Below are 26,325 nucleotides of genomic sequence, written 5' to 3'. Positions count from 1 at the left end.
ATAGACCTGGATGCGGTGTGTGAGTGTGTGTGTGTGTGAGACTCTCTCTATGTTTGCTGAGGTAGCGAGAGGAGTTACTGAGGGGGATGTCAGGAGGGATGGTCAGAGTGGTGTGCCGTGTGCGAGTGTGTGTAGCGTGCGCAAGTTTGATTTAGAGATTTTAAAGAGCAAAGTGGTTCAGGGAATATAATTTTTGTGTGTGTGTGTGTGTGTGTGTGTGTGTGTATATGTCAATGTGTTGGCATTTGAATGTGGGTACATGGAGTGGGTGTATGGCTATTATTTCAGATGCATTAATGTAGATGGAGGTCCTTTTCTGCTTTCCCAGTCAAACAAAACTGTCTTCGTTTTATGCATTTGTTTGTATCTGTGTGTGTGTGTGTGTGTGTGTGTGTGTGTGTGTGTGTGTGTGTGTGTGTGTGTGTGTTTGTGTGTTTGTGTGTGTGTGTGTGTGTGTGTGTGTGTGTGTGTGTGTGTGTGTGTAGTGTTCAGCCTGGTCATCACAATTTGTGTTTCCCTGTCAGTATGGAACGGTAAAGCTCCTCGTCCAGCTGTGTATAGCGCCCTCTGCTGGAATCCAGGAAGTACAGTTTGTCAGACACCGCAGTGGGGTCAAAGCTGTCCCGACGCAGGTCCGTCTTCTGAAACTTGAAGGTTCCTGAGAAATGAGATCAAAACATAGAGGATCTGAGGCTTTATTATACCCTGTATCCACACAACACACCAGGCAGGAAACAAAGCCATTTCGTTTTCTGCACTTTTTATTGCTTTAATTTAAAAAAGACACCTCACCTGTCTTGTTGACTTCAGGAAGGAAGCGGAGGAAAACAGGTCTGGCGTACGGTGGCAGAGCCTTTTCCATGTCCTTCACAAACTTCTCCAGGTCGGTGGAGTGCGTGGGATCAGCGATGGCTGCCATTCCAGCTTTTCCCTCTGCTCCTGTGAACGCAGAGAAGGAGCGGTCAGCAGGTTCATTTGGTGGACCGCTGACTTTGATGGTGCCAGTACCCTCCTTATGTCTTCGCACAGTACGTCACTTATATGCAGGGGTGGAAGGCAGTGGATGCTGCTGGTCAGTCAAGAAGGGGAAGCTAATGTTTTCCAGCCTACATCATAAATTCTAAAATTCTACCCTCCGTTCCTTTTCAAGAAAATGATCTGTGACCCTGTCGTAACAACCAGGTGTTTTTTCAGGGATTTTACCAGTGTTCTCTCAATGGCCAGCAGAGCTAGACTGCTCAAACGGCCTTGCCCCATTGTGTTGCGGGTGTAAGACTTGAGCCGCTTTAAACAGGAGAAGCTCCTCTCTACACCTGCAGGCTGTAAGTGTGAGTGACAGGGGGAGAAGCTCCACAGCTGTAGCTGCTTATTGATGAAAAGAGAGAGAACCTTTAAACACAACGCTCATTGTTTTTAAGAAAGGTGAACTCGCTGGGGATCGATAAAGCCTCTGGATCAGTCCAGAACAACTAAATGGTAGAACTCAGAAGATGCTCTGGTGGAGGGTCATACTTCAAGATCACTGACTGTCTCATTTCACTGTCAATCAAAAAGGGATTCAGCCTCAGACAGATCATCCAGTCATCATGCAGAAGCCCAGCGTCCAGGCCAGCCCACTGCCTCATAGACCCCCAGAGACGCTGAGTGTCTGATGGGCGGGACAAAGCCCAGCATTTATCCAATGACTGCCCAGTTTCCATAGTGGAACAACCCACTCTACGCTTCCCCGCTGAAATCACAAGACACTCAGCGACTGTGTTACAGTGCTGAGACGCTGTGGGTATGAATGAGAAGGAGGTGGAGCCAGTTACCTGTGATATGTAGCTGATTCTGAACAAAAGATGAAGGAATTCTAGCGCAGATTTTGTCACTGAAATGTACACACAGCAGAACATATCACCACTCTTTTGGGGACATTTTAGGGGAAGCTGAGCTTCCCTTGCAGTCTTAGAGCAATCGCCACTGGTGGAAAGAGTGCCAGCATATTCTTCTCAAGTACAGGTGCATATGTTTGAATGGAATTTTACTTCAGTAGAAGTAAAATAAAACCATTTTAAAATATATGTTTAGAAAGATGTCAGTAAAATCTACAGTTCTACAGTTTCATTTAGCTGATGCTTTTGTACTAAGGGACGTACAACACAAGCAAGAACTCAGACAGAAGGAAAACCTAGTTTGTGCGACAACACAGCTACAAGTTATTTAGCAGGTGCTGCCATTAAGTGCAGGTTTTTTTTTTTTTTTTCTGCGCTCAGATCATCTCTTCCTGTGCTGATAGTCGAAGTCTGACCTACAGGAGAGCAATAATGTGAGAACAACACAGATTTAGGTTGAAGTTCCTGAATATTTGAGTTTCCTCTTTGTTTTGATTTTGCACTTTGTAGACGCTCCCTACATCAAGTCACAGTCTGCTGTGCAAAGAGTTCACAATGAAGTGTCCGGATTGCAGGACGGCTTGTTTTGATCTTTAGGTTCACGTTTGCCCTGACTGTGGTTAGCAAGAGGTGACAGTTTTATCAAATCTATGTTCCTTTGAGCAGTTATTGACCTGAAGGAACAACCTGAGGAAGGATTTGTTGTCATTTCAGCATGAGCAGCTTCTTCTCCTCCTCTTCAGTTCACCTGATTACTGGACTGTAGACTTCAGCCAATCAGTCTCATTTACACTGTTAATGGACAGCTTGTGTGAACCCTTTCTGCTTTTCACTTCTTTTTTACTTAGTATATGCAACGTAAAATGTAGTCAAGTACAAAACGTCCCACAAAAACACAAATAAATGTTATTAAATGTTAGCTTGTTTGTGTCAGTCCCTGATTGTAATCTTTATGTTTTTCACGGCTTGTCAATCTGGACTCCAAAGCAGCATCAATGTCTACTTGATAAGCTTATCTGACCGTTACAACACATGCAACTTGTACAATTTCAAATTACAGTGACAAGGTTTTTGCCAAAGGATGGAGAGTGTGTTTTTACGATTTTGTGTGTTTGTGTTGTGGGGGAAGGCTGAAGGCTGAACATGACGTCACACGTGATTAATGTGTTGACTGAGTCAACTGAGATACGCTTTAAAATCTGAATCAAGGCTGTTGTAGGGGAGAAAGAAACACGTTCCCTGTGCTCTGAAAATGCAAATGGAGAGGGCAGAGGTGTCATATTACAGGGTTAAGGATTTATAAATAGGGGATATACAGTTTGTACATTGAGCCTTACTGTCCCTTAAGTTTCATGTACAGGTTACTTTATAAAGAAATAAAATAAAAATCCATGTACACTAACCAAAGTTTGTAAATACATTAATAAATGGTTTAAAGTCTCTGCTAACAGTTTTTGTCATGGCAGCAAAGCTTCTCACAACACAAGTCTCATGATAAAAACTTTATCACCCTACCCAGGAATGACAACAAGGCCAGGCAGGAAAATGACTCAGTAAAGTTGGGGATAATTTTTTAGCTGTTTGCATTCACACAAAAAGGCCTACTGGAAAATTTCAAGATTGTTTTCTTTTTAAAGATTTTTGACAATGTGAAAGTGTTTTATTTAGATTAACAAACCACAGCTGCTTGGACAACTGCTGCCTGAGTATTTTATCGACAAAAGCTCAGTTCAGTTGTGATGGAAATTCAAAACAAAACCACTTATTTTGCGTCTAAATACAAAAACAAGACAAAGTTTTCATCAGTGAGGTGGATTAAATATATAAACCACCAAAGTCAAAGCAGACGCAACACTTAGTCCTGTCAGTGTGGCTACTGTGGATCAATGCTAACTCTAATTTTTTTTTTCCCCATAGTGACCACATATCAGATCTAAAACAGTGACAGGCTGATGTTTCATTTAAGATTTGTCTCAACATAAAAATTTTCAAAATCCATTTAAAACATGTCACAAGCTCAGATAAACATCCACATTAGATTCTGAATAATGTTGTCAGTGTTATTACCTTCAAGCAGGTGTAGTTTATCGAAAGCAGAAAAGCAACCTGATGCTGGATTTAAATATTAGCCAACCTGCTCATTTAACATCGTCAAAAATCATGTTGGTAATCCAATATTAAATATTTGTGTTATAAAGAGGCTACACAACTTGTTTTGACTTGATTTGACGCCTGGTCAGGGCGTGGCAGCTCTCAGTGACAGTTGGTTCCTCCAACAGTCTGAGGTCTGAGCTAAGCCAGTCACTGAACCAAACCTCCAGGCTATGTTTGTGTTGTTGGTGCCTCATGGGGTAGTCATGCAAATATAAGACAACCGTTTCTGTAATGAGTCACTTATTGTTCTAACGGAGCTCTTTTTGTGTATAAAGAGTAGAAGTTTGAGTTGTCGCATTTGTCCTTTGGTCCCAGTAAGCAGATTATGACGTCTTTGTCAACACATCCAGCATATGGATGTGACTTCATTCACTTTCTCAAACAGCAAAACCCTTTCTTTTTTATCTTGTCTAGTTTGTTGTAGTTTGTCATTCATCTGCTGCTTGGAGTCTTAAAGGTCCCATATCATGCAAAAATCCCTTAATGGAGTGTTTTAGTGAAATTTGTGGGTCTTTGGCTTTCCTCCCAGCCCACAAAATGTGATATTTAATGACAGAACCTGTACTTAGTAGTGCTTGTGAATGTAAAATCCTGACCTAAAACCAGCTGTTTGGAATTTGGGCAAGTCTGCTGTTCAGAATGCCAAAGTTGATGAGCCATCACTGCTCTGTTTTTGGCTGTAAACAGCCACAAAGTTCCATGCACAAACTTCCCATCTCAGAAGAAGACAAGACTAAGTGGCTAGAGTTCATTTATCAAGTAAATGTTCCAGCTACACTCAGTAAAACTGTGCATATGTGTGCTAGTCACTTCACAGCCGACTGCTTTTCCAACTTTGGACAGTACAACAGAGGGCTAGCGAATAGACTGGTCCTGAATCCAGGTACATTACCAACCATCCACCAACAAACCTCGGACCCTGGAAATGTGAGTATTTTAAATGCTGTGTGCTGTGGAGCAGATGTAAGAGCTTTTCCTCAGTGTTCCCCTGTCTCTGTGTTAGCTTCAGGATGCTAACTTTAGCTGCGGTTAGCCTGTTGTTTTAGCCTGTAATGTTACGTTAAACGAGCTTCGCTGTTTTCTAAACATTGTGCACTCGGAGCTTGTGGCGCTGCTCTCAGTGACGCGGAAGAGCGGGGCGGTATCAGCGGTGGCTCATTTACATATGAAGGCCACGCCCACTAAATCAGAGCGTTCTGAACAGAGGGGCTATGAGCGCCTGGAAACAATGCTGCTGTGCTTGATTTATTGGCTTTTTGGACCAAAACATGTTACTACCATTTCATGAAGACATCAATGATCCATATTAAACTACAGAAAAGAGCAGAATATGGGACCTTTGATGAATACGTGAGCAACAGTGAACATCAAGGCTGCTATTTTTGACCAACTTTTTGGTTTTGTCAGTCTGGTTCCTCAGGATTCATCAGCACAAAAAGGATCTCAATCAGTTTTAACTTGTGCATATCGACTTTGCAGCTTTCTGAACTTGGCTTTTGTTGAACTTTCTGTCTCCGTCAGCATCACCATCAAGTCATGCCACTCCTGGCTTCCAGAGAACAACATGGCAACCATTCTGTGGGAATATCACTTTGATCTCAAGTAAGAGCAGTACACTGAAAGTTTTACCTGGCACTTCTACTCCATAGACCACCACATCCTTCATGTCCAGCAGCCTGCTGAGAGTCCCCTCCACCTCGGTTGTTGAGACGTTCTCTCCTTTCCAGCGGAACGTGTCTCCTGTGCGGTCTTTGAAGTACATGTGTCCGCACTCATCCATAATCAACACGTCACCTGGAGGGAGTGAGATCAACCAGTCATCAGCCAGCATGTAATACACAATATTACCCCACATCACTTTACTTTCCTTTTATCCAGTGATTAAAGTACAGTTTGTGGGCTTGTAGCCTGCTCAGATATCTTTTTTAATTATGATACTTTATATGAAATATAATAAAAAATGAATGCTAAGAAAATTAGAATATAATTCAGAATAACATAAGGTCAAACTATTTACTATTTACTACACTGGATGCCAGCTTCACTGTTGAAACCTGGTCTTCAGTATCATAACTTTATGACAACACGACCTGAAGGCCACGGGTGTCCAGATACAACCTTTTCTCTTCTGATACGATACTGTTATTGCAGCTTTGAGCACTGGCTGATACTGATATTTATCTGATACGATGTCAGCACGAATGGTCTGATGTTCAGCTCCATCTTGAAAGCTTGAATAAACCTTGGGAAAATGTTTGAAGTTGAAAACTTTCAAACTTCCTCTGTTTGATGCCACCACGGGAAACTTGTACGAGACAAGTTTTGCACTCAGCTGTAACATCTTTTTCGGACTTCTGTGAAAAATTCTGCCACTCCCACTCCTTGCTCCTTAATTAGCACCTTGGCATGCACTGTTGTTGTGATCATGAGGGGTCTGCATGCCGTATATGAGCTTATATTTTGCTAATATCAGATCGATATCAGATCGGGACACCCTCTATTAAAGACCCATTTCTATTTTCTATAAACCTGATGTGTGTCTTTGCCCAAGAGATGATCTATACTCAATAAATAAGCCCATTCTTAGCTTGCTCTGCCGCCCCTGTAATGAATAACCTGACAATCACATGTAAACACTGTTTGAGTTCACAGCACAAATCTGATTACAAGTAAAAACAATTTAAACTCAGTGTATTTTGAGCTGATCAGCTGAGGAGTCACTGTATTCAAACTAATGTGAACCCAATCAGTAGCCTACATGCTGGTCTCTACACCCTCATGTTTTCCTGTCAGTGTGGGGACCCTGGATGTGAACTAGCTTTACATCTGCACACACAGACACATGTGCCAGTGACACTTACCGGAGAGATAGGCACTGTCCCCTTTCTTGAAGACACTCTGAGCGATTTTCTTACTGGTTGCTGATTGGTTCACGTAACCATCAAACCTCCGGAGAGGGTCGTTCTGGATGATTCTGCCGACTAGTTGGCCAGGCTCACCTGGAAAGAAAAGAAACAGAAGAATTTAGCACCCATGTGAAAAACATATTCACATAGAGGTGAGTTTGTTTCAGCCACCACAGTTTGAGTAGAGACTCCAGCTCCTTTTTACGTTGCCTGGTGATATTTATGGCCTTGTAATGTGAATGTCATGGAGGCATAATGGTAAGATAAAGTCCTCCAATCACAGTGCCAGCAGCACCTGCTATGACTGAGGTCGTAATGTGTTTTTTTTTCTGGTATGTCAATATAAATATGTTAATTTGTAGAGTGGTTATGGTGCTTTCTGTGAGTGTGTGTAAATGTGTGCTTGGTGCTTTCTGTGTGAGTGAATTTTATGCATCCCAGAATGAAGACTGGTGGACCCTTTCTCCACGTCTGTGAGTGACAGGCTGCTGTGGAGGGTGACCTGCTGTCTAAACAGTGCTGTGATGTCAGCACCCTCCATCTCCCCCACCTTTCAGTAACACCACATGCGCCTTGTTTAAAGATTTAAAGACATCTGGATTAGTTTGGGTTCTGGTAGAGGGTGAATTCTAAATTGGTTTAATATAACCTGAGTACAACTTGTTACTTGTTTTCACTGGATTATCTGGGTAGAGCAGTTTTTTCAGTTCATTAAGTTTTATGACTTTGCACCCTGAGGTATTTTTCAGTTGGCTTCTGTTATTGTGATTTTTAGTTGCTTTTTTTTGGGAAATAAATTACCACTTGTTTGTCAACGAAACTCCTTTTGTTTTGTTTCCTCGTGGCTGCTCGGGACCTGGGGGAATTGGGCTTCATCGTGTTGTATCATTGCCACCCCAAGGCAGGGCATAACACACCCAAGCTTACAACCCCAGCTACTTCAAATTTCAGCCTAACAAGAGAGGCTGGAGAAACTAGCCTCTTTAGGATATTGCTAGTCTGAGCCAATGAGCAACTTCTTTAACCAACACATTTAAAGTGGTGAGTGTTACGCCGTGAACACACCAGCACCGTGGCCGTCCCAATGAGTTCCCACTTCTACTTTCCATGACAATGATGAGCCTCTCTTCATTCATGGTGGGTATAAAAACTTCCGACCTGTTGACTCCTGTTCTGGCTGCGCTCATTATGTTGGTTTGTTGTTGTAGTTAAGCTAAACACAAACTAGTTTTGACACAGTTTGTTTTATTTTGAAAGTCACTAAGCATTTTTATATAGTTTCCGTGCACGACTTCCTGTCCTGATGTAGTAGAGATTGACTAGAGCTGCATCTGGTGTATTTTAGCCGTTATATTCACTACATTTTATGACTGAGCAGCTGTGTACTCAACTCAGGTGGTCTTTTTCTTAAAAGTATGTGTGTAAGGTGTTATCATAAAACCTACCAGGTTTACAGGGAATACAGACACCATCGGGTCCCCGAATAAGCTCCATGGTCTCTTCGTCAACCCTCACCAGTCTGATGGGGTAGATGAAAGGCAGAATCTGACTGTTGAAGCCACACGCTCCGATCTAGACAAAAAAGACATCAACAACACAAAAGCTAGTGTTAATATGTAAATTTTAAGACAGAGGAAACAGACTTTTTGGAGTAACACATTGTTGTTCATTTCAGCACACAGGCTGACAGAAGTAGTGGAGCCTAAATGAGGAATCTTGAAAGCTCTGAGTATCATCACCATTTCGCCATGGGACACACCCCATTCCCACCTTGTTGTCAAAATTGCCCAGGCTGCAGTTGCACTCTGTGGCTCCGTAGAACTCTGCAATCTGTGGGATATTGAAGCGGTTCATGAACTCTTCCCATATGGACTGACGCAGGCCGTTGCCAAGCGCCATGCGAACCCGGTGTTGTCTCTCTGTGTCTCGAACTGGCTGATTCAGCAGGTATCGGCAGATCTCCCCGATGTACTGCACAATCTAGAGGAGAGCAGAGCAGCACAGAAGGGGTAGAGAGGTGAGAAGGGAGTAATTACTGTGAGAATATTAAACTCACAATAAGAAAAGAGATTCAAAGAGATTAGCTGGTAGATAGCAATAATCCTGACATAGACTTGAGAGATTGTAATAAGCTACTCATGCTTACAGTGCAGTTGTATTTGGCACAGTCATCCCAGAAACGGGAAGCTGAGAACTTCTTTCTGATGACAACAGTCATGCCGTGGATTATACACTGGCCCACTCCCACAATGTTACCTGCAGACAAAGAAACATGAGCTATCAGAGCCATTGCAATTATTGTACAAGTCTCTACATGGAGCAAAATAATCTGATCCATGTCTGAATGTTGATGTAAACCAGGGGTCTGCAACTTTTTCTTTCAGAAGAGCCATTTGGCCCCAGTTCACCTGGATTTAAGTCACTCAGGAGCCACAAAATGAACGTTATCTTCGCAATAAAGACCAAAAGTATAGAAACATAATATTAATCTAGTGAATAATTACTATGGAACTTATTGTGTTTATAAAATTGTAAATGTGATGTCCAAGTTTTTTTTATTTTTTATAAAACATGCACATATTTTTTTAAATGAAAAAATGTAATGTCATATTGAATTTTCATAAATGTACACATTAATTAAGTTATGACATTTTATAAATTTATGAAATTTAAATGAGTTGGAAGATTTTCAAATATTTTAAAATTGGGAAAAATTGTACAAGAATTCCAAAATTTTCTAAATTTTCTAAATTTTGAAAATAAAAAAAATTTCAAGGAATGTTAAAATGTCAAAAATGTGCAAGTTCTTGAAAAAAATGAATTTGATTATTCACAAAAATGAAAAATAAAGTTTGCAAAATTTGCAAAATCTTCAAAAAATTGTTTTTTTTTTTTCGAAATTGGAAAAGTATGAAAAAATTAAAATTCAAAGGCATGCAAAAAATCCCCAAAAATTTGCTAACATCTTTAAAAAAAATTCAAAAATATATGTATAAAAAATTGAAAGCTTAATTGCAAGATGTGATGCATATCTCATTGAACAAAATGTTTATGCATATTTATATTTAGTGTCAATGTCTGTAATCATCCATACCCTTTGTAAGAAAACAAAAATATTAATTTCAATGATATTTATTTAAAGCTACATGAGCCACCGCAAAGGAATCAAAGAGCCGCATGAGGCTCCAGAGCCACAGGTTGAAGACCCTTGATTTAAACATACAAACTTAATCATGATTAAGAATGAAAACAACTTATAAGAGTTTAGAGAACAGGTGGACTTCCTCACAGGTGAATCATTTTCATTAAGTATCTATAAATTATAATTTTACAAGTGCAAATTTTTACCTGCAGAGTGGTAGAGAGGAAGACAGTCATACAAGACATCTTCTGGTGTCATTCTAAAGCCGTAGTACACCAAAGCTGCCATGCGGTAGTACCTGAAAAGCAGGTAGGAGGTGAGGCAAGACAACAGAGTGAGGTAAAAGTAGTAAACAACTTTGCACTCTGGTCCAGATTTCTCACAATAGATTTAAAGAGCAGATGAAAGCTTCATGGAATAACAAAGCCAGCAGTGGTGTATCCTGTGTGTCTGTCTGTTAGCTGCACGGCTCCTTCCTACCTGCTGTGCACAACAATAGCAGCTTTAGGCATCCCAGTGGTTCCTGATGTGTAGATGTAGAACAGGCGGTCTGAAACACAGCAGAGTAAGAGTCAGATATAAACAAATACTGTGTGTGAGATGACCAGCTTCAGAATGTATCTGAAATTAAGTGTTTTGATGTACTGTTTGCTCGTTTATCCACACTTCCAACCCCTGTGTAGCAAAATAAAAACATTTCTGAGCTCAAATATTCAGCTAAAGAACTCAAGTACTGTCATCTTGAACTTTCTCTGTTTATGAACAAATTTCAGATCCTCCACTCGCTAACTGGAATCAAAACATCAGCTGTGTGGGCATCGTGTTTGCTGAATAGCACCTCAGTGAATCAATCAAGGATACACTACTACCAAATAAGACCTCACAGGTGACTGTACAAATCCATGGTTATTGATATTTTAGATATTGGATCTCCTTGACCTGTGTGGTGTGTTAAGACGACAAGCTTTGAGAGATGAGTCATCAGTATGACAAAAATGTGTGCCTGTGTTAGAGCAGAGGCATGTGGATAAATTTATCAAGCTCATCAGCACCAAGTCCCTACTCCATAAAAAGATGGTTTACAGTATTACCAGTACAGCTTTGTTATTTGTAATTATTCAGATACAAAACTCCAAAATAAAGTGGATCTGTACAAATTACGCTGAAAAAGCTAAATTAACTGTTAGAAAAGGGAAAACAAACACATGAAGGAAAACTCATCTCACAGTTATGACTTGACAATGTTGAGTGATGTGATTTAGCTGCCAGTCAGCGCTGTCTCTACACGTATCACTCACCACGTGTCAGTGGGTTTATGGCGCCAGGCAGACAGTCAATGCAAACAAATCAGATTTTTAAAATTGTTGTTATTCTTGAGCCTCTGATTCTCATTGTTTAGGGACTATGTGGAGGTGCAGTGGTTGGCACTGTGGCCTCTCAGCAAGAAGGTTTGTGGTTTGATTCCCTGGCAAGACGAGTGTCTATCTGTGTGGAGTTTGCATGTTCTCCTCATGCATGTGTGGGTTCTCTCTGGGTTGTCCACAGTCCAAAAGCATGCTCATCAGATCAATTGGTCACCTTAAATTGTCCTGTGTAATGTGATAGACATCCTGTGATGTCTGGTGTGAGTATGTGTACGAATGGTTGTCTGTCTCTTTACGAGCCCTGTGATCTGACCACTGTCTAGTTATATTACTTTCTTTTTAAATTTTGTATTTTAATTTAAGTTTAAGCTTTAAGTTGTATCTGAGGTAAATTGAAACATTATATTTAGGTTTAAAATATTATTTCTTGACGCTATTCTTGAATTAAAATGATATACTGGTAACCCATCCAGGGTGTACCCCTCCTTGTCCCAAAGGATGGATGGATGATTCTCATTAACATAAACTGTTAGATGAACTGATTCTCACCGGTGAAGCAGCGTTGTGGCCGTTTTGGCAGATGAGACGGGGCACTCTCGAGCAGGGGCTCCAGGCACTCAGTTCCCTGTGGGGCTCGTAGGGGGTCAAAGTCTCCACAGCAAAACATCTGCACTTTCTGCCCCATTGAGCTGTGAACCTCTGACACCGCTATGAGAGGAAGAAAGACACATTTAATACAAAACATCAAACTTAACATCGCATTGGTTAAACTACAGCTAGTGTTAGCATTCAGGTACGTGTTGCCTTTATCACTCTTTGCTAATGACAGGCTAAATGCTAAAAATGTTAGCTGAAAGTGTTACACAGTGCAATCTTAACAGGCTAATTTCCAGCGTTAGTTAACATCATGTTAGCTTGGACTTACTTTTTGTGGTAACACAACATTAGCTGGCAAATGAAGCCATTCCTATTGTGTTAAGTGATAGCATTAGCATTGTGGTATCATTTTAGCAGAACGTAATTTACATCAACCTTTCTGTTGGAATTTCTCTTCCTGGTTAGCTATGAATTCACTTCCTACTTACCATTATAATACACTTGCTCAGAGTGTACTTATAAGTTAGCGTAAGGTTTGTTGAGGATTCATTACATCACTAATATTACACTAGCCAAGAATGTATTTTTAATCTAATGTCATGCTAACTGGGAATGAACTTCTTTGCTAACATTACGTTAGCTCAAGTTTACAGTGTGCTGTTAATTGGAATTAACTTCCTCATTGATGTATTTTAAGCTGTGTTAGGGTAGCTAATGGGTTGACATATGCTGATTGGTTAAAGATATGGATATTCTTTATCATTAGTACTTAAACAGCAGCAGAACAAGTTGCAGCATTTGAGCTTTCATCTTTTCTTGAGGAAAAGTTGATTCTCCGTGAATATGGTCACCATTCACAGAGGACCAATCAACGTGGGGGGGGGGTTATGAAAGACAGTGTGGTTAAAAAAAGGTAAAAAAGGCGAAGAAAGAAGCAGTAATTGAGTCAGACTGCCAGAAAGGAGAAGAGTCTCATAGATTCTCTTTAAAGAAAAAAAAAGAGTTTATCCTAATCTGTGTCTTCCCGATTCATACTTCTAGTTGACTCAGTCTTGCTTAGTGGCAAAGAGGCTGCGTTTCCAATTACTTAAAAGGCAGAAAGCTCATGAAGAGTGCAGGCTCAGATTCACAGGCTATTCCATTAACTCCAAATGAATAGTTTCACTTATTCACTCTTTATAGCTGTAAAGATCATGTCCTTTTTGGATTGGGCACAGACTGAAAAAGAGTCATGAGGAGATTGAATTAGATCCCTGAAATAAGTCTGACCACTACATCATAAATTCTTTTTAGGTCTGAGCAACAAAAGGTGGATTTAATAAAACTCTGCAGGTTAGTAGGTTCAACAAAACAGGTTATCAGTTCTATTTAGACCTCAGAATCCACATATTACTTTTTGTATATGTATTCAGTATAATCAGTGTTGTCACAGTTACCTTGAAAAAGTAATCTGATTACTCCTTTAAAAAAGTAATGTAATTACTTTACAGATTCCTTGATTTAAAAAGTAACTAAGTTAGATTACAAGTTACTTTTTTAGTTACATTCAGCAGCTGCTGACAACACCTCCCACTGTCTCATAGAGCAAAACTGTGGGATGGTGATTGTAATGAATAATAATGAGTGTAGATGTTTTGTTATAAGGGAACATACAGAGATTATTGGTAGCTGTGAAATATGTACTTCACAATTACAATTCAAAACAAAAAGTATTAATTTGATACATCTTAAAATACAACTACAGAAAGTTTGTACTGGGCTAGTTTTGTTTGCTTAGTTTTAGTCTAGTTTTTTTTATTTATTTTTTTTAATATCAGTTTCAATTATTTTTTTAAGCTGTAGCCTGTTGATCCTGCTTCTGTAATACAAATAAGCAAAAATGGGCTGGGCACCCAAGTCTGTAAAATCTGGACACGCCCCTGCTTGTCAGCACGTGCCTCGTTGCAAGTAGCCTTAGTGATGCTGCTCTGCTCATCATCGGATGGATTTAAGCTTAACAAAGGGTTCAGCTCATTAAATAAGTTACAGTGAAAGACAGAACCTAATTTTCCACCAGGTAAAAGTCGAACAACGTCTCAAGCATTTATGGCCAAATGTTTTATGCGTAAGTTGTCCTCGTGCTGAGTACGTGACTATTCCCTGAGATGCCAGAAGAAAACAAGTATATGTTTTAACTAAGGAAAACTAAAAAAGAATAGTGACGCACAGTGACCTACAAAAGTAACTTTAATATGATTACTTGGTTATAAATATCAATAGGTTGGATTACTGAAATACTGAAAAAAGTGGTCAGATCAGAGTGAAGTGTAACTGGCATCACTGAGTATAACTGCCAAATAAAAATCAGAAATTACTGAATGATGATGACCTGCCATTAAATAAATTTTCTGTATTTGTAAATAAAATTACAACATCTGTAAGTGGGTGGAAAAAAACAGATTTCTGAGTTTAAATACATATTCTAACACTGTGATTTTTATCCATTAGAAACAAGCCACTCATTCAGTGTTTTTGAAAAACCAACAATCATACTAAGTGATGTATCAAACCTGGTTTAACATGCTGTGGTAGCGACTGTTATTTGTTTCAGCGTGTTTTCCTCTCTGACCAGCTCAGTGCTTTAACTCTGAGCTGCAGATTGATGATGAAGACATTTCTCACTTCACTCTTCATTTACTTCTCCTTCTCTTTCCATCCATCAACCACTAGAGCGCCCTTCTCTGATAACGCACAGACACCTCCTCCATCCCATCTATCTTTCATGACCTCTGTAGCTTTCTCCCTGCACCACTTGCCTATCTGAGGAGCATATCAGGACTCATCACTTTTCCTGGCTGTAAAGCCTTATGAGACCATTTCAGATTTCTGGCTCTCAACCTGCCTGTGTTACTAGTATAAAAAGTAATCCTGTAAGGTATCCAGACTCTTCTCCAGCTTTTAACTCCTCTTTCGTCTTTCCTCTTTGCTCTTACCGTCCATCAGCTCCGTGCCAAACACCACAGCTTTAGCGTTGGAGATGGTGACGCAGTGGACCAAGGCCTCCAGTCTCAAATTGAAGTTGATGAGAGCAGCTTCTACTCCGATCTTGGCCATGCCCAGCCAGAGGCCCACGTACTGAGACCTGTTCTCCATGAAAAGAGCCACTACATCGCCCTCCTGAGGAGAGAAACAAAAACAGGAGACCAACGTGAGTTAAATTTACAACAGAAGTCCCCAATTCTCTAGTTTGGGCTTTTCGTTTTGCCAGCCTACCCTGAACCCTCGTTCCAGCAGCATGTTGGCCACCCTGTTGGAGTACTCGTCCAGCTGTCTGAAGGTCCATCTCTCCCCGGTGCCCTCGAAGATCAGCGCTGTTTTGTCCCCATAGCGACGCACTGTTTCAGCAAAGATCTTGGGGATAGTGTTCTTCTCTTTGAGGTGGCGTCTGACATTCATTTTGACCCGCAACAACACATATGCCGCGCTGAAGGGACAGAAAAACAGTATTTTTTATAAGGGCACCTTAATCAAATTAACCAAAAAAGACTGGTGGTTAGACACACTTGAGCCTGTTAACTATAAACTCACTAAACTCTTGTCACTAAGAGCCATTTTTCAAGAAACACAAAGTTAGATTGATGTTCAGGATCTTGTCCGTTTGGAAACAAGGTTTAACTGTTATCATGTCACAATGACATGATCTCATTAAATAAAGAAGTGATAATGTGGGCTAGGGGTGAATCCCAAAGCTCCAAAGTTTCATCCTTGCATCCTCAGAAGACCACTTGGGTTGTTCACTTTAGGGAGCAATTATTGGCTGGGCCGATTATCAGGGTCAATATTTGGCATTTTGGGGCATATCGGCATCGGCTTTTTTTTTAATCCGACAGCCGAATTAAAACCAATTCAAAACTGTGTTGTTTCAGCTCTGATACAGCTGCACCACTCTCTACTCTCTAACTCTATTCTTCCCTCCCTGAACGTAAGGGCTCAGCTCGGCAGATTGCTGAACAGTTCCAGTGAAATGAGAGACAGTTGTTGATTTGGTCATTTATTTAGACTCAACACAGAAAAGCACAGTAAAACAGATAGAAAACTATATACGCAGCCTAACTGAGCAAAGGAAAGTGATTCTTAACTATCTAGCGGTTAGCGAAAGTCAGCTAACTTAATGCTAATGTCAATGGGAAATCCTACTGACGGGCTAACCCAATTAGCATTGTGACTATCTTACTGTCTATGAGCTTATTTTAACTTCCACAGACACAAATATCACTCCTCTTATCAATACCCACAGGAATACGTTTTTCTACATCTTAAAAATGATAAGAAATGTTGTAAACTGCAGACATGTCAGGAGCTGCTTGTTGATGCTTCTCTGCACACAGTTTAACAATTTCTCCTTGTCTACACTATGGAAGCCCTAGATGATCATTTAAAATCAGTCATGTAAAACATAACAGAAAATGAATTCAACTGCATTACATGCCTGTGCCAGGCAGCACATACTCAATTCTGTACTGTTTTATTGGAGTTATATTGAAATTTTGGAAAACTTTATTTACAGCAGAAAACTTAAGCCATTTATTTTTTTATGTTTCCATTTAACTTTATAAAAAATATACGTAAAACATAAAGCTTATAAGCCTGGGAGCTGTTTAATAAACATATGCTTGAGGGCATTTGAATGCAGTTAAGTGTTTTTTTAGCTAATATTTTCACTTTGACTGCAAATGAATATCGGCTTCAAATATCGGTTATCAGCCTCCTTGACTACTAATAATCAGTATTGGCCCCACAAAATCCATATCAGTCTATCACTAGTTCACTTGCATCTGGGTTCCTCCCACCAAACATGCATGCGAAAGATGAAACGGAAGAGAGGAGAACGAAACAAGGAGAATTTTTTAAGAAAAACGGGACGTCCTTTCTTCCAGAGCGTCACATGAAGGGACGTCTTTAAGTGATGTCAGCTGATCAACTCTGGATCATCAGCTCTAATCGTCAGCTCTAACAGCTGTTTGTGTGTCTGCACATGTGCGCTGTAATAACTCTGATCAAACATAAACAGTAACAGAGATCTGTCTGTGTGTAACCTGTTTAACATGTTACCATGAAGAAAACCTGCTCTCTGTTTATTCTGTGTGCTGTTTAGAAGCACATGCATCACATTACTATTAGATTATTTATGAATTATTTAGTCTTTATCTAGTGTGTATCTGGTCGTAGACTCTGGATCCTATTAACATACCCTGGTTTATGATGTCTCAGGAACACTGGATATTTGTTTTTTTATTAGATCTTAAGAAAAATAGAAATGGTGTTACTCTTTACTAACCCCATGCTTATGAATGAAACTGTATAAACTCTAAGGTAAATATAACAAGTGTTTTATTCTGACAGATTTTTCTCTCAGACTTAAATTATCTTCATAAATAAAAAAATAATAAGAAAGAAAGATGAATGAGAGGAATGACTGATAGTGAATATTTATATATTCTATTAAGATATATACATTTTATTGTTAAATGATGAATTTGACCAAAACATTTGCAAAAACTCAGTAATGATCCTCTGTTATATTGATTTTACAACCGTTGCACTCAGTACTTTGAGCCTCAAGCTGACATGTTATTTTTTTTTAAAATCCCAGCTTTATGACCTGTTTCAGAAAGATCCTTCGTGACTGTTTTCACTCTCATTCACTCTCATCCATTGATGTGAAGTTTCAGAGCAGCATGTGCCGCTGCAGCATCCATCAGTGGGTGATAAGTCACATGGGGGCGTGTCTGTCAGTGAAAAGACTTCAGCGAAGCCGGCTCTCGTGTCTCCTCATTCATTCATTCTCCTCTGATCTGTCTCCTCTCTCCTCTGAATATGAGGAGCACTTTAGGATGCCTCACAATAATAGTTAGTACTACCGGTGAAGTGCAGGAGAGAGGAGACTGCAGTTTAGCGTTTAGGGTCATAACGACTGACTGAGGCAGAAACACTTCACCTGCACAGTGAATGCTACAACAGTATGAAATCAAAAACTAAAATCTGAGAAAACTTTTTTTGTTAAACTGTTTCATGTGCTGAAGTTCATTTTTAACCGACTAACTGAGGCCATCTATATTGAGTGAAAAATAAGTAACCATAATCCATCAATAAACATTATGACAGATGGTGTGACAATCCAAAGGGCAAAGTCGACCTAAAGGGCAGGATCATTTACATTTACAGTGCAAAGGTACAGATAGCAGGCACTGTCCTGAGCTGTGTATCATTACTGAAGAGTCATAAAAGCCTCTAGGACACACCACATTAAGGCTAGTTTGTGGTGCTGATGATATTTTATCATCACACCAGGGATTAGTTTCCTGCAGATGCTGATAAGCAGAATCTGCTGTTGTCATTTTATGGTTGGATACAATAAAGCTTAAATAGTTTTATTTTTATTCAGTCTGATCTGTTTTTACATTATGATACAGAATACCACTGATGTAATAAACTTCTGTGATTTAAAATGCTGGTTTCTTCATGATATTCATAAGAGGAGTTTTATATAGAAAAAACTTTGCACTGTAGAAGAAAAAATGCACTATTAACCAAAGCTCAGTGACAATCACTGGCATTTGAAGGGAAAGAAGTGTTTACACACCAGGGTGACTTAGATCACAGACGCAATAAGATATGAACCATGGTGTGCAAATACCTGAGTGTAGTCTCAGTAAATCACACAAAAGAAATTTTATGACTCAGTGTGGAAGGAATTCAATGACAGGGTCAGATATGAGGAATTTTGAACCCTGAGGCTTTGATAACTACAGGGAACAACTAAAATTAGCAGTACATGCTCCTTTGTTTGTTCAATATCTACCAACTACAGCCAAGGAAAACTTGGACCTCTGACCCAGTGACTGACTGAAGAACCGTGATGACAACGAGTTAGGTCACCCCAGGGGCATATTTATAGAGAGGTCATGCAGGCTTGGGGTTTACCATTTCCTGTTTAACCACTTTTGGAGCTCTTGAGAAAAAAAAGGAAGTTAAACACATACCAATTACCATGGTAACTCGACACCGTCAATATTGGCTTTAGGTGAGACGGTTAAAAGCACCTGCTCCTCCCCCATCCCCTCTGTTGTCCTTTGTCTGAAATATTTCAGGTTTTTAAGCATGCACAACAGGAATAAGGAGTCTGTTTGAACCCGGGCTACATAATGAGTCTGTGAGGGCTCCAGGTTTTGTGGTACCTTGTTTTCAAAGTGATGGACTATAACCAGAAAGGCTGATGCTTAAAACTGTCAGTAGCTGGATCAAATAGCTGATGCATCATTGAAACAAACTTCTGTTCTCCTTAAAAGTAATAAATTTGTAATTAAAGTTTGGGTTTATGCTGATTTTGTCAGACATGTGTCTCCTTTTATATTTTCTCCAATGCCCAACCCTGCTTTTTGTATCTTATGGTAAATCTTTGCTGTGGAAAATGGAAGTAGAGGGCTACTTTTGCCATTTTAGAGTTAATCACACAGTCCTACGCCCACAACATGCACCCCCGTCAGCAGTGTTAGACATTAAAATAACAAGATATTAATAAACAGTGTCATGAAATTTCAAAACAGTGAATCTTGATGGAAGATTGAGGGAAATTTGCCTCTAATAATTTATGAAAGACGACATTAGAAAGTACTACAATGGGCCACAATCAATGTAAGGTTATTTATCACCTGTCTATCACCCGTTTATCACCTGACTATGAGTTCGAGCTCTGCACAGGTCTTTGATCAGTGTCAAAGAGCTTGGATACCATAATTCTTTGCTTTTTAGATTTAACCCTTTGATCCCTGAGGCCTCACTTGGGACTTAGAGGCTGCTCTGCCACAAAAGGCACAAAACAAACACTTATTATCCTCTGAGCCAGTAGCATGAATACCAATACTGACACCTCTGAACAAATTACACAAGTTTAAATATTTGGTTTGACACCAGAATGATTCAAACAGACCATGAATTTCCACAGATACATTCTTTTCAATTTAGGTATGTCATTTTTCTAGCGGAGACCCAAAAAGAGGCCTAGGTTTGAAGGGTTGAGCTGAAATTTGAACGTCTAAACGTGCTAATGTGTTGTTTACATTTGATTTAATGGAACTTAGACCTAATCAGTTTTTGAATAGTGCGCAAAAATAGTTATTTTGAGGCGTTTTCTGCACTGTTTCACTAAATGTGGATGATAACAGACTCTAAAGATGAAAGAAAGAACTTTCCTTAATTGTTTCACGTTAGGTTTGCATTTGTGGGTGAAAAGCCAAAACATCAAATTTGTTAGATGATGGCTGAAAAATGGCAGAGGGGAAATTAAAAGGAGTAATAATCCTGGGGCAGTGAGGCGTAGCAGCTTGAGCATGCATCCTTTATATGGAGGCCATAGTCTGTGTCATAGGTCAACTTCAGATCATGGCTCCCCACATTTCCTGTCTCTTTCTTTCAGCAATATTAAAACTCTATGTCTCTCTGGCTCTCACAAACACCAGGACTACACACATACACAACATCTCTCTACTTACTGTAAGTCTCTGCCGACTGTTTTGACAAAAATCCGCAGGAAGTTCCACCCTCCACTTCCCAGGTAGAATATCAGGATGGCTGGGAGAACCTGGTACCATGGCAAACCCACCAGCAGCCTCAGCACAAACAGCAGGGCTGTGCAACACGCAAGACGCATCATCCTGAAAGAATGTACAAACACAGAAATAGACACAGATAAAGACAGCAGACCGTGAACCGATCACAAATATTGCAAACATCTATTCAGCAGAAGAGAGGTTAGAAAACATCATGAGTCAACATCTTTATAACAGTCAGCAAGCACACCACCTGGAGGGTCGTGTTAGCATCTTAACTCCTGACTTCCTCTGGCTTTCTGTGATATTAACATAAAGATCTAAGGCTGTTTGCGTCAGTCGTTAGAAACTGCATGTGTGAAATCCGTTAAATGGTCAGCAGAACCATTTCTCCTCACACGGGCAGAATGGGTAAAACAGAGATTCCTTGTTTCTCCTTCTTGTGATTACAACAAGACTTAAGGCTATGGAAGACCTTGGAGAAACTCATGCAAAACAAATCCTCTATTGTGACAGCTGAGAGCAGCAGAGGACAGCTTGTGTTGACACTGGTGTTTAGTTGCCACTAGATAGCTGGGAAGATGATCCAGGAGCAGTAAAAGATATATCACTGCCTATTATCTATTCATAAGTCTATCTAGAATAACACTGCAGGGCTTTCTTTATTACTGTTATCAGTTAGAATATATGTTTGATGTGAGATCAGCACATTTTGTACAGACTGTGAGAAGAAGAGTCATGCAGGCCTGTTACTGGAGCTGCCTCTACTGTTTGCTGTGATATTATTGTAAGTCAGTAAGTCTGCTGTAATTTAATACGTTGACTGGCGATCTGTGTTACCAAACAGCTGGTTTGAATTGCCAGAATGGTCGGATAAAAATACACCGTGAACGCTCGAGTCATTCACAGCAATGAAAAAAAAGGCTCCATCATTCACTGCTGCTACACCCGGAAATTTAAGAGGCGCGTAGCATCATATTGCGGTAGTGAAGGGGAAACGGTAGACAGGCTCAACCCACTGGTGGTGAGACTCTGCCTCACTAACCGAGCCATGTGCGCCTTCAGACAGGGCCTTCGCCCGGTAGGAGCTTCCATTGTGGAGCTAACCTGGTGTCGGTTATCATTGTAACAGACGCGCCTGGGAAGCAGGATGCGCAGTGCATTGCGCGCATCGGCTTAAGCGAGGAAACGGATGGACAATGTGACAGCAACAGCAGCAGCCTCTTTCGGGATGAAGAGGCATGGTGCTGAACATGCAGACCACGTTCACATAAATCACCTTTCATGGACTGAGGGGCTGGCTGATATTAAAGTGTCCTGCCACCTCATGGGTCTTCACTGCGGGGCGATCGCTCACAAGGTTGAAAGAGGACAATCGAGTGTTGCTGGGCTATATCCCTTTCTCCTGACCAGTAATGTCTGAGGAGATGTGCACCGCGGCGGCGCAGTCAGCTAAGGCTACATATGATCCGCTTCTGCGTACATACCTTGCACCTGGCTCACACCGTTATAGCATCTAGATGCGCAGGATCACCAGATTTGAAGCTCGTTGTGCGTTATTCCGCCTTGATCGGCTTAAAAGCCAGCCTGGTCCACCTCTCCGCTCCTCGCTGCCGCTGGCTTGGCTTGACAGAGGCTCACAGAAACGCTCACTGGGACGGACACACGCACCGGGATCCCCTCCTGTTGTTAATACCACACCGAGCTGCTGCTCCTTTCCTCTCCTCTCCTGCGGCTCAGGCGTCAAATCCGCCGGGCTGCGCGCGTCGACTTCGACCCCGTTATCATCATCCGTCCATTGTCACAATCATTGATATAATTTCTGGGTTCATTGTAGCCGATAAGCTCGCTAGCAAGCGTAATTCAAATGACCTTATAATTTTCTTAGCTGCGCCCGCCTACTGTCGTCAGCGCCCATCAGTGTAGCAGGAATAAGCGCTGACGGACAGGGGTCTGCGCCAATCAGAGAGGGCGCCTTCTCAAAACATCCCATCCGGCATGGGCGGGGTTTGCGGCAACACTGAAGAGGAAATGCGGTGTGTCTGTGACTCCTCGCCAACAGACTGTAAGGCCAGTACGCACAGCAGTTTCCACCCGGCTACGGTAGGAGCCTGATGCTGACATGCATACCACCTCAACTCAAGCCCTCATTGCCACAGGATGGGCTCGAAACGCGGAGCTTTAAATGACGGAGCGCGCAAAGAGAGGAGAAAGGGTGCTAAAAAATCAGCTGGGACACAGGCACCGTGCTGTGATCATCAACCTATTAAACAGCAGTCTACAGGCCGTCAGTGCAAACAAACAACTAGGCAGCGGAAACATTTATTTAATGATATTTTAAGTGTGTATTGATGTGAGATGATGAAACATAGTGCATCCAGAAAGTATTCATTGCGCTTTACTTTGTCCACCTTTTCTTTGTTAGTGCGTCATTCCAAAATGTAATAAGTTCTTTTTTCTTATAATTCTAAACACAGCACCCCTGAATGACAACTTGAATAAAAATTTTGAAATTTTGGCAAATTCATTAAAAAATCAAAAACCGAGTCATCACATACACAAGTATTTACAGCCTTTGCCAGGTATCCTGTTTCCACTGATGATCCTAGAGCTTTAATGACATCTACCTGTGGTAAGTTCAGCTGATTGGACATGATTTGGAAAGACACCTGTCTATGGAAGGTCCCACTGGTGTCAGAGCATGTCAGAGCACAAACCAAGCATGAAGTCAAAGGATCTGTCTGTAGACCTAAGAGACAGGGTTGTCTCAGCAAACATTTCTGCTGCTTTGAAGGTCCCAATGAGCTCAGTGGACTCCATCATCTGTAAATGGAATTTCAGAACCAACAGGACTCTTCCTAGAGCTGACAGCCCATCTTAACAGAGCCATCAGAGGAGAAAAGCCTGAGTCAGGGAGGAGACCAAGAACTTGATGGTCGCTATGTCAGAGCTCCAGCGTCCAGTGGTCCTCAATGGAGGGATGAGAACCTGAACCACAAGAACAGCCATCTCTGCAGCAATCCACCAATCAGACCTGTATGTTAGAGAGACCAGATGGAAGCCATTATTTGAAAGGCAGCACCACTGAAGTTTGCCGAGAGGCTCCTGAAGGACTCAGACCACAAGGAAGAAAACTCTTTGATTGGACAAAGATTGAACTCTTTGGTGTGAACACCAGGCGTCATGTTTGGAGGAAACCAGGCCCCGCTCATCACCTGGACCATATCTCCCGTACAGTGAAGCATGGTGGTGTCAGCATCATGGTGTGGGGATGTTTTTCAGCAGCAGGAACTGGAGACCAGTCAGGATTGAGGTAAAGATGAATGCAGCAATGTACAGAGACATCCTGGAGGAAAACCTGCTCCACAGCACTTTAGACCTCAGACTGGGGCCACAGTTCAACTTTTAGCAGGACTACGACCCTAAGACCACAGACAAGATATCAAAGGAGGGGCTTCAGGATGACTCTGTGAAGGCCCTTGAGGGGCTCAACCAGAGCACAACGTATCATTTTCTTTCTTAAGAAAGTGCAGTTTTGTTGTTTGAAAATCACACATTGTCCATGTTCTATAGTGAAAAAAAGTGTTTATTTAATTTGCAAATAATTGTTTTATGTGCTTTTTTCCACATTTCACACAATGTTCCAACTTTTTTGGAATTGGGGAATAAGCTGCATGTGGTTATTGTAATGAAGCTTGTACACATTTCTGATGGATTACACTGCTGCAGACTACATTAATTACTTACAAAGCTCTTAATGGTACTGAAACATCTCTACCCATCTCTACTTTTAGGAGAATACTTAAAACTTCAAACATTTCTTTTTGATAAAGGTCATAGTTAGACCTGGCTCAGGTCTAAACTTGCTCTTCGTCATGCTGCTATAGGCTTAAATTTATAATCTTAATGTCCCACCAAAGTTATGAACCATGGATCTTTCCGTCAGTCTCTGAGTTTGTCTTTTAGGTTCCTCTGAACTGCTGCTGTGGACCTGTCAGTCTCCAGCTGCTATGACTATTACCAGTCTAACCTTCATCATTTCTACAACGTTGAACTCTGGACTCTGTCTCCCTCTCTCTGTCTCTCTAGCAACTAGTGTTAAACACTACCACTGTATATATGACCTTTGACCTCACTATTGGTTGGAGGAAAAAACAAACAAACAGTTATACCTACATTCGCTGGCCACTTTATTAGGTACACCTTGCTAGTACCGGGTTGGACCCCCTTTTGTCTTCAGAACTGCCTTAATCCTTGGTGGCATAGATTCAACAAGGTACTGGAAACATTCCTCAGAGAGTTTGCTCCATATTGACATGATAGCTTCACACAGTTGCTGCAGATTTGTCGGCTGAACATCCATGATGAGAATCTCCCGTTCCACCACATCCCAAAGGTGCTCTATTGGATTGAGATCTGGAGACTGAGGAGGCCATTTGAGTACAGGGAACTCATTGTCATGTTGAAGAAAGCAGTCTGAGATGATTCCAGCTTTATGACATGGAGCGTTATCCTGCTGGAAGTAGCCATCAGAAGATGGGTACACTGTGCTCATAAAGGGATGGACATGGTCAGCAACAATACTCAGGTAGGCTGTGGACTTTAAACCATGCTCAGTTGGTACTAAGGGGCCCAAAGTGAGCCAAGAAAATATCCCCCACACCATTACACCAGCAGCAGCAGCCTGAACCGTTGATACAAGGCAGGATGGATCCATGCTTTCATGTTGTTGAGGCCAAATTCTGACCCTACCATCTGAATGTGGAGCAGAAATCCAGACTCATCAGACCAGGCAACGGTTTTCCAATCTTCTATTGTCCAGTTTTGGTGTTGCTGTGTGAATTGTAGCCTCAGTTTCCTGTTCTTAGCTGACAGGAGGGTCACCCGGTGTGGTCTTCTGCTGCTGTAGCCCATCTGCCTCAAGGTTGGACGTGTTGTGCGTTCAGAGATGCTCTTCTACAGACCTCGGTTTTAACCAGTGATTATTTGAGTTACTGTTGCCTTTCTATCAGCTCCAACCAGTCTGTCCATTCTCCTCTGACCTCTGGCATCAACAAGACATTTTGGCCCACAGAACTGCTGCTCACTGGATATTTCCTCTCTTTAGGACCATGCAGGTATGCACATAATGTTTAGTTTAAGGGGATCATTAATTAGAGAAACCATTAATAGTAGATACGTATATTTTTCATTCTATCAAATATATATATGGCTGGAGCCAGCACTTGTAGGACTGAACTCTACGCTAGCCTTGGCTTCCTGTTTGGACATCACAGCCCATGCTTATAACCAATTTTAGCCATTTATTGTTCCTTTATTTTATTTCTCTTTTTTGTGCCTTTTAATTGTGTTCTATGTTTTGAATTGTTTAGTATTTAACATGTAGTGTTTTTTTTGTCTCATATTAGCTGCTATGTATTTTTTTTTTATTTGAATTTTCTGCTCAGCACAGGAACTGCTTTTAAAGTGCTAAACAAATAAAGTTGGATTGGATGGATTATCAGGTTACTTCCTGCTTTTTACTGTCTTTATGGGTATTAGGTACAAAACTGGCCTTCACCATCCAAAAAGGCTTAAACCTTGTAACCGTGGCTGTAACTATAACTGTAAACCCATGGCAAAATGTGAAATAAAGTTTGATAGTTCCAAATGAGAAAAGTCATAGCACCCTTGTCATGTAAGTGAATAGTTGAGAAGTTG

The 26,325-nt window shown here is 41.0% G+C and overlaps 1 protein-coding gene across 1 annotated transcript; it reads right to left on the bottom strand.

Annotated features, from left to right (window-relative positions):
* Nucleotides 1-370: 370 nt before the first annotated feature.
* On the bottom strand, nt 371-22,578 carry slc27a4 (solute carrier family 27 member 4). Its single transcript, XM_074689719.1, has 14 exons — nt 22,113-22,578; nt 20,569-20,730; nt 15,290-15,500; nt 15,010-15,193; nt 11,990-12,148; nt 10,557-10,626; nt 10,283-10,374; nt 9,081-9,190; nt 8,705-8,914; nt 8,380-8,506; nt 6,890-7,027; nt 5,658-5,822; nt 793-939; nt 371-658 (listed from the first exon to the last, which is right to left on the bottom strand). Exons 2-14 carry the CDS (start codon nt 20,727-20,729, stop codon nt 501-503), a joined length of 1,932 nt encoding a protein of 643 aa, XP_074545820.1. The 5' UTR covers nt 20,730; nt 22,113-22,578; the 3' UTR covers nt 371-500.
* Nucleotides 22,579-26,325: the final 3,747 nt, after the last annotated feature.

This window comes from Halichoeres trimaculatus, unplaced genomic scaffold (genome assembly GCF_033239565.1).
Source record: "Halichoeres trimaculatus isolate MK-OKI-2021-1 unplaced genomic scaffold, fHalTri1.1 fHalTri1_scaffold_16, whole genome shotgun sequence".
NCBI lineage: Eukaryota > Metazoa > Chordata > Actinopteri > Labriformes > Labridae > Halichoeres > Halichoeres trimaculatus.
This window is presented reverse-complemented; position numbering and strand designations above follow the sequence as displayed.

Bases quoted from the DNA above. Each gene is read 5' to 3' on its own strand.
- slc27a4 (XM_074689719.1), bottom strand. From the start codon at position 20,729: ATGATGCGTCTTGCGTGTTGCACAGCCCTGCTGTTTGTGCTGAGGCTG. The intron at 10,627-11,989 runs GTGAGAATCAGT...GCTGTGTTTCAG, and splicing joins GCCACAACGCTGCTTCACCG to ACCGCCTGTTCTACATCTAC. The intron at 8,915-9,080 runs GTAAGCATGAGT...GCTCTCCTCTAG, and splicing joins GTGCCAAATACAACTGCACT to ATTGTGCAGTACATCGGGGA.